At 54.3% G+C, this 15,321-nt stretch overlaps 2 protein-coding genes across 7 annotated transcripts; one reads left to right on the top strand and one right to left on the bottom strand.

Moving 5' to 3' along the window:
* The first annotated feature begins 178 nt into the window (after nucleotides 1-178).
* Nucleotides 179-14,027, top strand: SRRT (serrate, RNA effector molecule). 6 transcript variants are annotated; one of them, XM_023197266.3, is made up of 20 exons: nucleotides 179-555; nucleotides 791-930; nucleotides 6,656-6,784; nucleotides 7,033-7,179; nucleotides 7,431-7,619; nucleotides 9,449-9,618; nucleotides 9,737-9,921; nucleotides 10,097-10,195; nucleotides 10,280-10,397; nucleotides 10,568-10,725; nucleotides 11,057-11,118; nucleotides 11,219-11,297; nucleotides 11,606-11,794; nucleotides 12,151-12,324; nucleotides 12,403-12,556; nucleotides 12,676-12,869; nucleotides 13,065-13,221; nucleotides 13,401-13,502; nucleotides 13,616-13,742; nucleotides 13,836-14,027. In XM_023197266.3, exons 2-20 carry the CDS (start codon nucleotides 809-811, stop codon nucleotides 13,909-13,911), a joined length of 2,631 nt encoding a protein of 876 aa, XP_023053034.1. In that variant the 5' UTR covers nucleotides 179-555; nucleotides 791-808; the 3' UTR covers nucleotides 13,912-14,027. The 6 variants fall into 6 exon arrangements, with proteins under 6 accessions (XP_023053034.1, XP_023053038.1, XP_023053036.1 ...); XM_023197270.3 differs by having other exon boundaries at nucleotides 13,637-13,742; XM_023197268.3 differs by having other exon boundaries at nucleotides 13,413-13,502.
* A 58-nt stretch (nucleotides 14,028-14,085) lies between these two features.
* On the bottom strand, nucleotides 14,086-15,146 carry UFSP1 (UFM1 specific peptidase 1 (inactive)). Its single transcript, XM_023197282.3, has one exon. The coding sequence runs from the start codon at nucleotides 14,632-14,634 to the stop codon at nucleotides 14,206-14,208; it is 429 nt and encodes a 142-aa protein (XP_023053050.1). The 5' UTR covers nucleotides 14,635-15,146; the 3' UTR covers nucleotides 14,086-14,205.
* Nucleotides 15,147-15,321: the final 175 nt, after the last annotated feature.

Raw genomic sequence — 15,321 nt, forward strand, 5'->3', positions numbered from 1 at the left:
CTTCCCAAGTCCACGTCCTGCCCGAGGAGAGGACGAAACCACCCCCGGTGAGGTCAGGAGGCCCGTAGGGGGAACATGGCTGGATGAGAACTGGCTCAGACCCCCCACACATCCGGGGTCGCGCGATCCTCGACTTTGGCCCTCGGAAGCTCTCCCTTCGCGCCCAGAGGGCGCTTGGCCCAGCCGAGTTCCCGTAGTTCCTAAAACTCGAGCCGTTCTCGTCTCGAAAAATCGCGCGAGACTTGCGAGAACCCAGCCCCTTCCCGTCACGCCCTGCTTTCCCCGCCCATCGCTCTCGGTTCGTTAGTTCCAGTTCGGGCCGCGAGGGGGGAGCTTTGTGCCTCGGAGGCGTGGGTGACGCAGGCGCAGCGCGGGCCGCGCTCGCTACCGCCCATCTTTGGTTGTCCCACTTTTGTTCCCCTCTCTTCGGCCCTGTAACCAAGAGCTCCGTCTTCGTCTCGCTCTCCTCGTCATCCTCGTCGGGCGCCCGCGGCCCAGGTCGCCCTGAAATCCAGCCCGTCCGAGCGCGAGTCCAACGGCCGCGGCCGCTCCCAGGTGGGGGAGGGGAGGAGCCTGGGGGTCCCCGCTGGGGCGGGAGAGGAACCGGGGGCGTGCGGGGAGACCCTCGGGGCGAGTGGAAGCGTTGGAGCCGCGTCCTCAGGCCCAGGATGGTGGGGGCCGCGGAGGGCTGGCCTTGGCGGGAGGGAAGCAGGCGAGGTGCCCACGAGGGACGATCTCTTCCTCCGCTTGTCCTTTTGCACCACCCTGACCGCCCCTTCCCGGTCCCCAGGCCCCCTCAGACCGCGCCATGGGTGACAGTGATGACGAGTACGATCGAAGGCGCAGAGACAAGTTCAGAAGAGAGCGCAGCGACTACGACCGTTCCCGCGAGAGAGATGAAAGACGTCGAGGGGACGATTGGAATGACAGGTGAGCCGTTTTTAACTTCTTGTCCGCATTTAATGCCGTTTCACTCTACCTGCGTCGCTTTTCTTTTTCCCCCTTGTAATTTTTATGAGGGCAAACCCTATGAAATGGCTCATTGGATCGTTTGCTGTTGTTCAGCCTATTTGTTGTTGGCCAAGTAACTAGCTGTGTGGCTTGGTTTTTGAAATTCTCTGCAGATCAGAGCAATAGAGCTAAGAGTTTGAGAATGAAGAAGCACTGTTTATACATGCATGAAAAACGTGCTTTTTTGCTTTCTTTTTGTTTTGTTATGGAGATGGGGTCTTGTTCTGCCCTGGCTGGAGTGCATTGGTGCAGTCATAGCAGCTTCCACCTCCTGGGCTCAACCAATCCTCCTGCCTCAGCCTCCTGAGAAGTTGAGAGTACAGGGAGAGGCCATCACGCCCGGCTAACTTTTAAAAATTATTATTGTTATTATTTCGAGACAGAGTCTCGCTCTGTCGCCTAGCCTGGAGTGCAGTGGCGCAATCTTGGTTCACTGCAGCCTCTGCCTCTGGGGTTCAAGTAATTTTCCTGCCTTAGCCTCCTGAGTAGCTGGGATTGCAGGCACCCGCTACCATGCCTGGCTAATTTTTGTATTTTTAGTAGAGACGGGATTTCACCTTGTTGGCCAGGCTGGTTTTTAACTCCTGACTTCAGGTGATTCACCCGGCTAAGCCTCCCGAAGTGCTGGGATTATAGGCGTGAGCCACAGTACTTGGTCTAAAATTATTTTTTGTAGAGACAGAGTCTTGCTCTCTTGCCCAGGTTGTAAATTATGTTTTAGGAAGATTGCTTCAGAAAAATAGTAATATAGAGTTGATCTGACTGGAGAGGTTGTCAGACTATTTCCCTGACAATGTATGATTAGGTTTCTTGTCACTGTTTTGCCTAAAATCTCAGAGTTCATTGGGTGGTGCTGATTGGATTAATTGATTATAAGATGTGGTTATTGACCTTAGGATGTTACAGCGTGGGCTTAGCCTGGGGGTTCAGAATGGCCATGGATGTATTCTGTAAATGAGTATACATAGCAGAAGTTATAAAGAGGGTAAGCATTAAGGGAACAGATCTCTAAAGGAGGGGAGCGGTGCTGGAGGTGGTGTGTCAGGGACCCACTGGAAAGTGGCACTTAGCTAGACTTAGAAAGATAAGTGGGAATTCCCCAGACACGAGCGACACGAACAGCTTAGAGTTGTGGACATAATGTGTGCTTTTAGCGTATTCTAGTTTGGTTAGAGTCCTGTTTCTCAGGATATCCGCAGACCATAGGGAGTCTCCGAGGCTAAAATTATTTTTTGTGGTAATGTTTACATATTATTGCCATTTCCACTGATGGTGCCATAGCAGTGGTGGGTAAAACTGCTGATGCTTTAGCAAACATCACGGCAGTGACAGCAAAGAGTTTAAAAAAAAAAAAAAAAAAAAGCTGGCTGGGCACGGTGGCTTACACCTGTATCCCAGTACTTTGGGAGGCCAAGACGGGCAGATCATGAGGTCAAGAGATCGAGACCATCCTGGCCAACATTGTGAAACCCCGTCTCTACTAAAAATAGAAAAAGTTAGCCAGGCGCGGTGGTACGCACATGTAGTCCCAGCTACTTGGGAGGCTGAGACAGGAGAATCACTTGAACCTGGGAGGCAGAGGTTGCAGTGAGCCGAGATCGCACCACTGCACTCCCGCCTGGCGACAGAGCAAGACTACGTCTTAAAAAAAAGGCCAGTTCCATCAATGGTTCTTGATGAAAGAGTAAAACATTTAATTTGATTAAATTGGACTCTTGACTGTATGTCTTTGTTTTTGACATAAAATGTCTCTGTGTTGCCCAGGCTGGGGTGCAGTGGTGCAATCTCAGGTCACTGCAGCCTCCACCTCCTGGGTTCAAGCGATTCTCCTGCCTCAGCCTCCCGAGTAGCTGGGACTCCTGACCTCAAGTGATCCACCTGCTTCGGCCTCTCAAAGTGCTAGGATTACATGCCTGCATTAGTTGTCTTGAGCAAGAGTATGCATGTGATTGAGTGAGCTGAACTAACAGCTTTTTTCCATGGGATGTTATTTTTACTTGAATGAATGACAAACAGTGATTGTTCATACTTGGGTATTTGGCAGACATCTTGAAAATGAACTGAGAACCTGTTACTTTAGTGTAAGCTGTCAGTATTTGTTGCCAGTGATGAAGTAGAACTTTCCAGTGAAAATTAAAATTTTGGGCCGATGCAGTGGCTCATGCCTATAATCCCAACACTTTGGGAGGAGAAGGTGGGTGGATTGCTTGAGCCCAGGAATTTGAGAACAACCTGGGCAATGTGGTGAAACCTGTCGGTACAAAAAAATACAAAAATTAGCTGGGAGTGGTGGCACATGCCTGTAGTCCCAGCTACTCAGGAGGCTGAGGCGGGAGGATGGCTTGAGCCTGGGAGGCCTAGGTGGGAGTGAGCCTTGATTGCACCACTGCACTCCAGCTTGGGCAACAGAGAGATACCCTGTCTAAAAAAAAAAAGGAAATTAAAATTTTGGAAAACTTCTATCTGCTAATGTGAGCTTGATAGCTTCCCATTAAGTAAAGACTTTTTTGGTGAGATAGGCAGTGATGCTGATGCATACATTTTGATATTGTGTGAGACATATCAAAGTCCATTCAAAGGGCAAGATAGAAGAGTGCATTTTAATGTAGCAGAGAAAGAAATATTCACTGATACTATTTCAGATTGAAGGTTCTAACTAGCCTGTGACAAACTACTTCCGTCTTGGACAAGGTAGCATAAAGAAAAGAAAAAAAAAGAACCTATTTCTTGTTGAATTTTGGGTAGTATCCAAAATGAATGTCTACAGTTAATCTGAAAAGGCTTTTTCAACTCCTTATTAGTGTGAGGCCTGATTTTCTGTTTTTTTTTTTTTTTTTAAATGGGGTGTTACTCTGTTGCCCAGGTTGGAGTGCAGTGGCACAATCATGGCCATGGGTCACTGCAGCCTTGACTTCCCCAGGCTCAGGTGATCCTCCCATCTCAGCCTCCTGATTAGTTGGGACTACAAGTGTATGCCACCACACCCAGCTCATTTTTTTTTCTTTCTCTTTTTTTTTTTTTGAGATGGAGTCTTACTCTGTTGCCCAGCCTGGAGTATAGTGGCATGATCTGGGCTCACTGCAACCTCCGCCTCCCAGGTTCAAGCGATTCTCTCACCTCAGCCTCCCAAGTAGTTGGGATTACAGGTGCCTACCACCATGACTGGCTAATTTTTGTGTATTTAGCAGAGACAGGGTTTTGCCATGTTGGCCAGGCTGGTCTCAAACTTCTGACCTCAAGTGATCTGCCCGCCTTGGCCTCCCAGAGTGCTGGGATTACAGGTGTGAGCCACCACTTCTAGCCAGCCAGCTAATTTCTGTATTTTTAGTAGAAAGGTGGTTTGACCATGTTGCCCCAGCCTGGTCTTGAACTCCTGGGCTCAGGCAATCCACCTGGTTTGGCCTTCCAAAGTGCTAGCATTCATTACAGATGTGAGCCACCATGCCCAGCCTGCCTCATTTTTCAAGTAGAATAGAATATCTCAACAGATTCAGTGTAGAAGCTATCCTCTACAAAGCCAGAACTTGGAGAGATTGGTGACAATGTAAAAACAATGCCACTTTTTCTCACCAGAATTTTTCTGGAAAATAATCACTTTTCATAAAAACATGTGATCTATTTCATCTTTTTTTGTTTTTTGAGACGGAGTCTTGCTCTGTCGCCCAGGCTGGAGTGCAGTGGCCGGATCTCAGCTCACTGCAACCTCCGCCTCGCGGGTTCACGCCATTCTCCCGCCTCAGCCTCCTGAGTAGCTGGGACCACAGGCGCCCGCCACCTCGGCCGGCTAATTTTTTGTATTTTTAGTAGAGACGGGGTTTCGCCGTGTTAGCCAGGATGGTCTCGATCTCCTGACCTCGTGATCCGCCCGTCTCGGCCTCCCAAAGTGCTGGGATTACAGGCTTGAGCCACCGCGCCCGGCCTGTGATCTATTTCATCTTACTGTGTAATTTAAAAATGAAGGTTTTGGAACATTTTGTTTTAATTTTGAATATAGTAAGTATTGATAGATGTAACCCACATAAGCAGAAACTCTTTGATGTCCTCAGTCATTTTTAAGAGTATTAAGGGGCCGAGGCAGGAGAATTGCTTGAGCCCAGGAGGCAGAGGAGCAGAGGCGAGAGTGAGATTGCGCTACTGCACTCCAGCCTGAGCGACAGAGTGAGACTGTCTCCAAAGAAGAAGAAGAAGAAGAAGAAGAAGATGATGATGATGAGGATGGGGGAGGCTGGTGACTGGTTGGGAGGTTGGTGACTGGTGGGGAGGCTGGTGACTGGTCAAGAGGCTGGAGTGACAGCCAGGAGCCCAAGTTAAAACAACAGTGTTGCTTACTGGCATTGAAGTAAGGGTGTGATGTGATGAGACTTGTGTTTGAGGAAGGTCCGCCTGCCAGTGGGGAGACAGAAGCGAGAGACCAGAAGCAGGTGGGCAGCCAGGGCTGCAGGAGCCACACTGGACAAGGACAAGGACTAGGACAGGTTGTGTGGGGATGGCAGAGTGTGGGACAGCTTTGATAGGCTTTGAGGCAGAGGATTAGCAGGAGCAGTAATTAGCGGTGAGGGTGGTGAATGACAGCTGGGGAGAGATGCTGTTCTGTTACAGCAGAGTGGGGAGCGGGGGGAGGAAAAGACATTTGGGCCCATAATGGTGGGATGAATAGGCTTGATTCTGGTTGTTTTTTTTTTTTTTTTTGGGACAGAGTCTTGCTCTGTTGCTCAGGCTAGAATGCAGTGGTGCGATCTCGGCTCACTGCAAGCTCCACCTCCCAGGTTCACGCCATTCTCCTGCCTCAGCCTCCTGAGTAGATGGGACTAAGGGCGCCTGCCACCACAACCAGCTAATTTTTTTTGTATTTTTACTAGAGACTGAGTTTCACTGTGTTAGCCAGGATGGTTTTGATCTCCGGACCTTGTGATCCACCTGTCTTGGCCTCCCAAAGTGCTGGGATTACAGGCGTGAGCCACTGTCCCCAGCCAAATAGGCTTGATTCTGACAGGTTGAATTTGAGGGGGTGATGGACTTCTAGTGGGGGATGATTTTAAGAAAGTTCTTTTTATTTTTAGAGACAGGGTCTCCCTCTTGTCACCCGGGCTGAATGCACTGGTGCAATCGAAGCCTGCCGCAGCCCCGACCTCCTGCCCGTGAGCGGGCCTGTAGCAGGGGTGATTCGTGTGGGTCTGGAGCTCAGGCGGAAGGCCAGGCTGAGAGAACAGTTGGAGAACCATCAGTTCTTGGGTATTGGCTGAACTCATGGAGTTAGACAAGAATATTTGTTTTGTTTTGTTTTGTTTTGAGACAGGGTCTCTGTTGCCAAGGCTGGAGTGCAGTGGCTTGCCCCGACTAGAGAAAAATCTTTTTCTGTTAGGAGTGAAGTTTTATAATTGTAGGGTTTTTAGTCTGGTGTCTCAGGGTGTAAGAAGGGCCTGTTTAAGAGCGTGGCTGTGGCATATCCAGCTGTATCTTTAATTATTGTTACCTTTTTAAAAAATAAAAAATTTTTTATAGGGATGGGGTCTCACTATTGCCCAGGTTGGTCTTGAACTGGCCTCAAGTGATCTTCTGCCTCGGCCTCTCAAAGTGCTTGGATTACACAGGCATGAGCCACCGTGCCCGGCCTTTAATTTTTGTTACTTGTTCTTACCTCTAGAGAGTGGGACCGTGGCCGTGAGCGCCGTAGTCGGGGTGAATATCGGGACTATGACCGGAATCGGCGAGAGCGCTTCTCGCCACCTCGCCATGAACTCAGCCCGCCACAGAAGCGCATGAGGCGAGACTGGTGAGATGGAGCGGTTTCCCTCTCCTCCCCTTCGCCTTAGTTCCACCTGGACCTCCCCTTTCTCCCCTCACCTGTACCTAACTCTTGGTCATTTCCTTTTCTCAACTTCCCATCACCCATCGTTTCTTTGTCCCTTGAAACCCTTGTCTGAGAGACCATGCTATGTGTGCCCCTGTCTGTCTGTCCTCCTTCATGCTCTGGGGAGGTGATTCCCTTCTCTGCCTTACTTTTGTGTCCCCCACCCTCAGGGATGAGCACAGCTCTGACCCATACCACAGTGGCTATGAGATGCCGTATGCTGGCGGGGGTGGAGGCCCAACTTATGGCCCCCCTCAGCCCTGGGGCCACCCTGACGTCCACATCATGCAGCACCATGTCCTGCCTATCCAGGCCAGGTAAGGGCCGGGCTTTTCGGGAGAAGGGGGTTCGTAGGCCTGGGGGATGGATGGGGTTGCTGAAGGCCATAGCTGAAGCCAGGGAGTGGGTCAGGCCCACAGAGACATGTCCCTGGGATGGGGGTAGTAGCTGTTGGGGTTTGGGGTGATGCCCATGGTGGGCAAAGGAGGGGGGCACCTAGCTACTTTGGCCCCCGTAGCCTCCAACCCTTCCCCAACAACCAAGCCTTTCTGACCTGGGTCCCCTCCAGGCTGGGCAGCATCGCAGAGATCGACCTGGGTGTGCCGCCGCCTGTGATGAAGACCTTCAAGGAGTTTCTCCTCTCCCTGGATGACTCGGTGGATGAGACAGAGGCCGTCAAGCGCTATAATGACTATAAGCTGGATTTCCGGAGGCAGCAGATGCAGGATTTCTTCCTGGCGCACAAAGATGAGGAGTGGTGAGTGCCCCTGCTTCCCTGGACCTCTGCCCTGGCATGTCCCCCTGGCCCCGCTGGTGGAGCCGCGGCCCTGTCCTCTTCCCAGTTTCCCCTGTCCGGAACTTTCTGGGGGCGGGGGTCGGGAAGTATGACAGCATTGGCTGATGGGGTCTCCCCCTCACTTCAGCGACTGCCACGGCCCCCACCCTGCCCTATCTCCTGTCCTGCTGTCCTCAGAGAGTGGGACATCTCCAGGCAGCAGGCCAGAGCCACCTGGCCCCTTGGGGCAGCAAACAGGCCGCTTCCCACTTGCTGGTGTTGGGTCATTGTCATCCCTGATCACCAGGACCCTGTGTGGCTGTGGCGTCCTCCTAAAACGACGAGTGAATCCAGACAGGAAAAGCAAAGATCTCAGGGTCGTTTGACAGAAAAAGAATTTTAATTTTTTTTTCCTTTTGTGGATGTTTTAATTTTAATCAACCATCTTTTCCCCCCTTCCTGCTCCTCCTCCTCCTCATCCTCTTTCTGCTCCTCCTCCTTGAAAAGAGCCAGAACTGGGAACTACACCCGCTCATCGACGGAGCTCGGAGCAAACCCACCTCCACCCCCACCATACCCAGCCCATACATGAGCCCCTGGGCTGAGCTGCGCGGCCCCGGCCAGGCAGACAGGCAGGGCACTGCTGTGCACAATGCAGCGGTTTAGCTGAATGTGATTGCTCAGGCAGCTAGCCAGTCAGGCCCCACTGCGGAGTCCCGCGGGGCAGGGCATCTCGGCCGGGCGCCCAGCCAGGAGCCAGCCGGTGGCCCACCAGCCAGCATGGGCCCTGGGCGCCGCTAGTTAAATCTTGAGCTCTGTTTGACCAAGCGGCCAAGGTAAAGATCCTGGAGGTGATGCCTGCGGCTTTCCTTTCCTCCTCCGCCCCACTCGTGGTTCTGTTCTGTCTTCGCTGTCCCCTCTCAAATTGCTCTGTGTCTTTGTCCTAATCTCTCACGCACTTTCATTCTTCTCTGTCCCTGTTCTTGCTCCCTGCCTAACACTGCCTTCCGCCCTGTTGGTTTTTTCAGTTTCTCTCTCTTTAGTTTTTCCCTTTGTTTTGGTTTCTGGGACTTTCTCACACTCTCCCCTTTCCTCCCTCTCCCCTTTTCCTCATACTCCTCATTTCTTCTGTTTTCCCCCTGAGGTCCTATTTGAAATGTTTTATTTTTCTTTTCCTCCCTAACCTTCCAGCCCTCTCCTCTCTCTCCCCTGTGGGCAGGACCTGAGGCTCTAAAGGGCACTCCAGTCTCTCCCTTCGGTCTTTCCTGTCCCTTCACCGTCTTGCTTATCTTCCCTCGGGTGGAGAAAGGTGCCCTGCCTCTGGGCTTTTGCTATCTGGCCCCCTCTGTCTTCCACCTCGGGGTGGAGGGAGTTGGCGGGAGCAGTTTTTGAATGACTGCAGTTTGGGGTTGGTGAGGAGAGGGAGGTTCTTCAGGGCCTGCTATTTCCTGAGCCTTCCTCTCTGAAGCTTTGGGAAATGACACCTTTTGACTAGTTAGCGTTTCCCAGAGACTTAAAGTGGTAAATCTGCCTCTCCAACCCTGGCGTCCCCCTGTAGTCATTGGTCTTCCCAAATCTAGAGCTCTTAGTTCCTGGTTTTCCCCCAGATCTTCTCAGAGCACAGCTTCTGGTTCCTTTTGGGGTGTTGGGAGGTTCTAGTGCACCCCTATCCCCTAATCTCTCTGTTTTGATGACCTTTTGTGGGTGTGAGAGGATGGGGGCTATGCCCTGTCTTTCCTGGGCCCCTTCCCACATCCTGGCTTTGGCTTCCAGTAATTGTTTTGTTTTTCCCTCCCCCGCTTCGTTCCCAGGTTTCGGTCTAAGTACCACCCAGATGAGGTGGGGAAGCGTCGGCAGGAGGCCCGGGGGGGCCTGCAAAACCGTCTGAGGGTCTTCCTGTCCCTCATGGAGACTGGCTGGTTTGATAACCTTCTCCTGGACATAGACAAAGCTGATGCCATCGTCAAGATGTTGGATGCAGGTGTGTGGATTTGGAGGGGTGGCAGGCATCTGGGGTGGGTGTATCTGGGGACCAGGTAGACGTGGATTGACAGGAGCCAGGGCCCTGGGGTTGTGAACTCTGTTCCCTTTGTTGGTAGCTGTGATTAAGATGGAAGGAGGCACAGAGAATGATCTCCGCATCCTGGAGCAGGAGGAGGAGGAGGAGCAGGCAGGAAAGCCTGGGGAGCCCGGCAAGAAAGAGGAAGGACGGGCTGGAGCAGGCCTTGGGGATGGGGAGCGTAAAACAAATGACAAGGACGAGAAGAAGGAAGACGGCAAGCAGGTCCGAGCGCCGGGCCTCTAGTGCTGCCTCGGGGTCCAAAGGAGCTACAAGTGGGGGGGCTGTGTTCTGGGAGGGGTGGGGAAAATGAACCTGTGGCCTCAGCTTCGGGGTGGGGGCCCTCTGATAAAGGTGGAAGGGGAAGTTTGACATCCCCAGTGGTTGTCTCTTCCCATAGTCCGAGAATGACAGTTCTAATGATGACAAAACAAAGAAGTCGGAGGGTGATGGGGACAAGGAAGAGAAGAAAGAAGACTCTGAGAAAGAAGCCAAAAAGGTGAGGTGTCTATGGCCTGGGGTCAGAGCGTCGTTGCTGGGGTCCTGGCACACTGACTTGTCCCTTCTGCTGTGGCTTGCTCAGAGTAGCAAGAAGCGGAACCGGAAGCACAGCGGGGACGACAGCTTTGATGAGGGCAGTGTGTCGGAGTCCGAGTCAGAGTCAGAGAGCGGCCAGGCTGAGGAGGAGAAGGAGGAGGCTGGTAGGGTTTCTTTTCTGCTTCTAAAGTGCATTCTAATGCGGGTGGGGAGGTGAGAGGTTGGTGAGGTTGATGTGGGAGGGAGGGTGGCTTTTAGGGGAAAGCTTCTCTATCCTCCCCACCAAAATCAGTAATAAAAACGCACCAACTCCTTCCTACTGGTTCCTGCCCAGAAGAAGCGCTCAAGGAGAAGGAGAAGCCCAAGGAAGAAGAATGGGAGAAGCCCAAGGATGCCGCTGGGCTGGAGTGCAAGCCGCGGCCGCTGCATAAGACCTGCTCCCTCTTCATGCGCAACATTGCGCCCAACATCTCCCGGGCTGAGATCATCTCCGTGAGTGGGGACCCATGGAGTCGGGGCAGGGCCGATGGAGAAGTGGAGGGCAGAGGGAAGGCAGTGGGGCCCTGCCTGTGACAGATGCCCCCGTTTCACCTGCTAGGGAGGCCCGTTCCCCAGGGCCCATGGCCTCTGAGGACTAGTCCTGATCGCACCATTGGCTTTCAGGTGCTGGTGTTCTGAAGCCCTTTAGTGGTTTTTCCCTGCCCAAGGATGGGAAGAGTGACAGAGCAGTTAGTCCTAGGGTTCTGAGGACAATGGGGGATTGGAGGAAGAAGCGAATGAATCCTTGAGTCACTACATGGGGCTGGTTTTCTGCTTCTTGCAGCTTTGTAAAAGGTACCCAGGCTTTATGCGGGTGGCGCTCTCAGAGCCCCAGCCAGAGAGGAGGTGAGTAACTCGGTGCGTTGGAGGGAAAAGTGCAGGGGAATGTTAATGGCCAACACCAATTCTCTTGCTTGACTGTGCTAACATTTTCTTTCTTGTGTAGGTTTTTCCGTCGTGGCTGGGTGACCTTCGACCGCAGTGTTAACATTAAAGAGATTTGTTGGAACCTGCAGAACATCCGAGTGAGTGCTGGGGGTGGGACTGTGGGGAAGAGGAAGGGAGGCTCTCTCTGCCCCACAGGACCTCTGCATGACTTTGTTCGTCTGATAGTCTGGTGGTTCTGCATCCTCTTTGACCGTTTTGTCTGCCTACATTGTCTCTGGGCAAGGCTCTAGGGCTGTTACCATGGACAGGACCTATGCGGTCCCCGTCCCCAGGGAGCTCGCAGTCTGATCAATCGCTGGTGCTCAAGAGGGGAGGGTCTTAGAGCTGCTACTTCTCCAGCAAGTGGGGTCAGTGGGATAAGCTTCCAATGACGTCTGCCCTCCAGCTCCGGGAGTGTGAGCTGAGCCCTGGTGTGAACAGGGACCTGACCCGGCGCGTTCGCAATATCAATGGCATCACCCAGCACAAGCAGATTGTGCGCAATGACATCAAGCTGGCGGCCAAGCTGATCCACACGCTGGACGACAGGACCCAGCTTTGGGCCTCGGAACCAGGGACGCCTCCCCTGCCAACGGTCAGTGCCTCCCCAAAGGACTTTGTCAGAAGCAGCTAATGGTGCCTCTGCTGTGGGCACCTCTGACTTCACTTGTCTGTAGCTTTAAGCCCTTGCACCCACTCGCCTGCTCACTCATTTGTCCCTTCCTGTGTGGGTAGCACCTTCTCCAGCTTCCAGCAGAACGGGGGAATGCTAGTGATCATTTCTGGCTGGGGTGGAACAAAAGCTAAAATGAAGACAAATCTCAAGGGGGCAAAAGGCGCCAGTTATGTCCAGTGAACTCTTGTTCCCTCGCTCTTTCACTTGTGGAAGGTCTCAGGTTACCTCCCCTGAAGGTCTTTCTCTGCCTTACTTGCCTGTCTTCCTCCCACCAGAGCCTGCCCTCACAAAACCCGATCTTGAAGAATATCACCGACTACCTGATCGAGGAAGTGAGCGCCGAGGAGGAGGAGCTGCTGGGGAGCAGCGGGGGCGCCCCTCCTGAGGAGCCTCCTAAGGAAGGGAACCCGGCAGAGATCAACGTGGAGCGGGATGAGAAGTTGATCAAGGTGCCAGTGGCAGCGCGGGGCACGTGGGGGCTCAGGTGGTGAGGGCAGGAGCTGAGCACTCACACTCCCTTCCCTTAGGTCTTGGACAAGCTCCTCCTTTACCTGCGCATTGTGCATTCCTTGGATTATTACAACACCTGTGAGTACCCCAACGAGGACGAGATGCCCAATCGCTGTGGCATCATCCACGTTCGGGGGCCCATGCCACCCAACCGCATCAGTCACGGGGAAGGTGAGCTCCAGGTTCCCCTTTGTCGCTGGCTGCCCCTGGCCTCACTCCCCCAGACCCTTGCCACCGTCCTTCCTTCCGGCTCCCTTCCCAACCTTCCTTCCTCTGTTCCCAAACCACAGTGCTGGAGTGGCAGAAGACGTTTGAGGAGAAGCTCACGCCATTGCTGAGTGTGCGAGAGTCGCTCTCAGAGGAAGAGGCCCAGAAGATGGGGCGCAAAGACCCAGAGCAGGAAGTGGAGAAGTTCGTCACCTCCAACACGCAGGAACTGGGCAAGGATAAGTGGCTGTGTCCTCTCAGTGGCAAGAAATTCAAGGTCTGGGATGTTGGAGAATGGCCGTGCTATGGTGGTGGGAGGTGGAGTTGAGACAGGAAGCCCCCTAAAGGCCTGGGCAGGGGTGGGGGAACTGCTCACTGGACTGGCAGATGGGAGCTGGAAATCTTTCCAGGTCGGGCCTGGGAGCGAGGCAACCGTTACCTGGCTGTCCTGACCCCTCCTTTCTCCACCCAGGGTCCTGAGTTTGTGCGCAAACATATCTTCAACAAGCATGCAGAGAAAATTGAGGAAGTGAAAAAGGAGGTGGCGTTTTTTAACAACTTCCTCACTGATGCCAAGCGCCCAGCTCTGCCTGAGATCAAGCCAGCCCAACCACCTGGCCCTGCCCAGAGTAAGATACGATCTATGAAGGTCGCATTTCCCTTCTCCCTTGATTACCCAGGGACTCCCGTTTCTCTTTAACATGTCACCCCGAGAAGTTTCTGCCCCATCCTCAGGCCATAGCCCTAGAAGTCAATTGTACCCATCCCCCTCCCGCCCCCGCAGTAATTCATGTCCCTGTCCGTGTTGTACTCCCCCCAGGTTTGACCCCGGGACTCCCCTACCCACACCAGACTCCCCAGGGCCTGATGCCCTACGGTCAGCCCCGGCCCCCGATCTTGGGCTACGGAGGTAAGTACAGGAGGGGGATGAAGGGGCTTGGTGAGTGTGTGGCGCTGGGAGAAGGAAACAGAGGATGGAGTTGAGGACATAGTTTTGCAACTCAACACTAATCTCTGTCATAGCTGGTGCTGTCCGCCCTGCAGTCCCCACAGGAGGCCCTCCATACCCCCATGCCCCATACGGTGCTGGTCGAGGGAACTACGATGCCTTCCGAGGCCAGGGAGGTTATCCTGGGAAACCTCGCAACAGGTGAGGAGGAGGGCAGACACCCAAGCTTTGTTGCTGCCTGCAAACTCCCTTTTGGGAGCCCCCAGCTGTCATCCTTTACCTCTCATCTCACAGGATGGTTCGTGGAGACCCAAGGGCCATTGTGGAATATCGGGACCTGGATGCCCCAGACGATGTTGATTTCTTTTGAGCCGTCCACCGTTCCTCACTCCTGCATCATCCATATTCGTGACTACCTTGTCCCATCCAGCTCTGAGAATTTTTTGTACGATCAGCCTTACTGCCAATAAAAGCACTTCCACAGGGTTCCTGACTCTCGTGTGTTACATACCTCCCCCATCCTTCCACAGTAACTCCTGAGGTGTTGCTCAGCCCTGCCACTTTTATTATTGATGTCAAAAGCGCCAGGCTCTGCAGGGACACCAGTGGGAGGTACAAAGGTGCGTGCCTGGGACCCGAGAATCTCAGTTCTGTAACTTTGCCCTCAGTCCAAGGTGTGCTGCTGCTGTTCGGAGCTAAGGCTGGTCAAGCACAGGTTGTAGAAGGAGTTGGGGTCAAAGGCTGCACTCACCTCTTGCCAGCCCACCCACCCAGCAGCTTGTAGTTCACTGGGGCTTTTTGGAGCGCCCCAGTAGTGAGGGTCCAATACCAGGACGTAGGCTTCCGTGCCTGACCCGATGCAGATTCCCAGCAATGCCTTAGACCTGGCATCCGCGTCCCCCCCAACCATGACTGGGCCCCCGCCCCCTGCGAAGTGGGAGTAAAGCCTCTCCAGCTCCCCGTGCAGCCCCGCTCCCTGGGGTACGTGGCAGAGGCGCCCCTGGGGCCCTCCGAAGTGAGCAAGGCAGAGGCTGGCCTCCACGCAGCCGATCCAGTCCTGGGAGCCCCGGAAGCCGGGGGGCTTGTCGCCCATGTCCTCCAGGGCCGCCTGCACGGCGGCCAGTCCGGGTACGCCTGCGGGCTGGCCCTCCGGCCACGAGCACAGCGTCTGCAGAGTGCGGTAGCCGCAGCCCCAACCGCGGTCGTCTAGGCCATCGCAGCCGTAGTGGTAGTAAAGGTAGTGGCCCGAGAGCAGCGCCAGGCGGGCAGGGCCGCGGCTCGGCGGAGGCAGGCCCACGTGGACGTCCCTCAGCAGCTCCAGGGCGGTGGGCGGGAGCGGAGGTCCCAGGCCAGGCACAGCGTCTTCCTAGCGGCGCGGAGCGACCTCAGGCCCCAACACTTCCTTTCGACTCCGGTTCTTTGGTCAGCTGCCGCAGGACTGGCGCGCAGGCTGGGGAAGCGCTCCCCGGGCCTCGTTGATCACCGCAGGCAGCAAGCGGCAACCACCTAGCGGCATCGACCCAGGTGCTCCCACAATGCTCTGCCGCGCTCCGCCCCTCCGCCGTGCCAGCCTGCCGACCCGCGGGCCTCATTGCGCAGGCGCGAGCTCCGCCCGGCGGGGCAGGGCGGGGGACTGGCGTTCGCTGGAATGAGCAGGCGCCTTGGGGCCGCCTCGGATCTCGCCTGTTTCTTGACCTGCAGCCCCGCTGCTGCATAGACTCGGCCCCCGTGATTCCGGCGTTCTGCCCCTACCCCTGGCTCCCTAGTTGCGCACACTCCC

This window comes from Piliocolobus tephrosceles, chromosome 8 (genome assembly GCF_002776525.5).
Source record: "Piliocolobus tephrosceles isolate RC106 chromosome 8, ASM277652v3, whole genome shotgun sequence".
NCBI lineage: Eukaryota > Metazoa > Chordata > Mammalia > Primates > Cercopithecidae > Piliocolobus > Piliocolobus tephrosceles.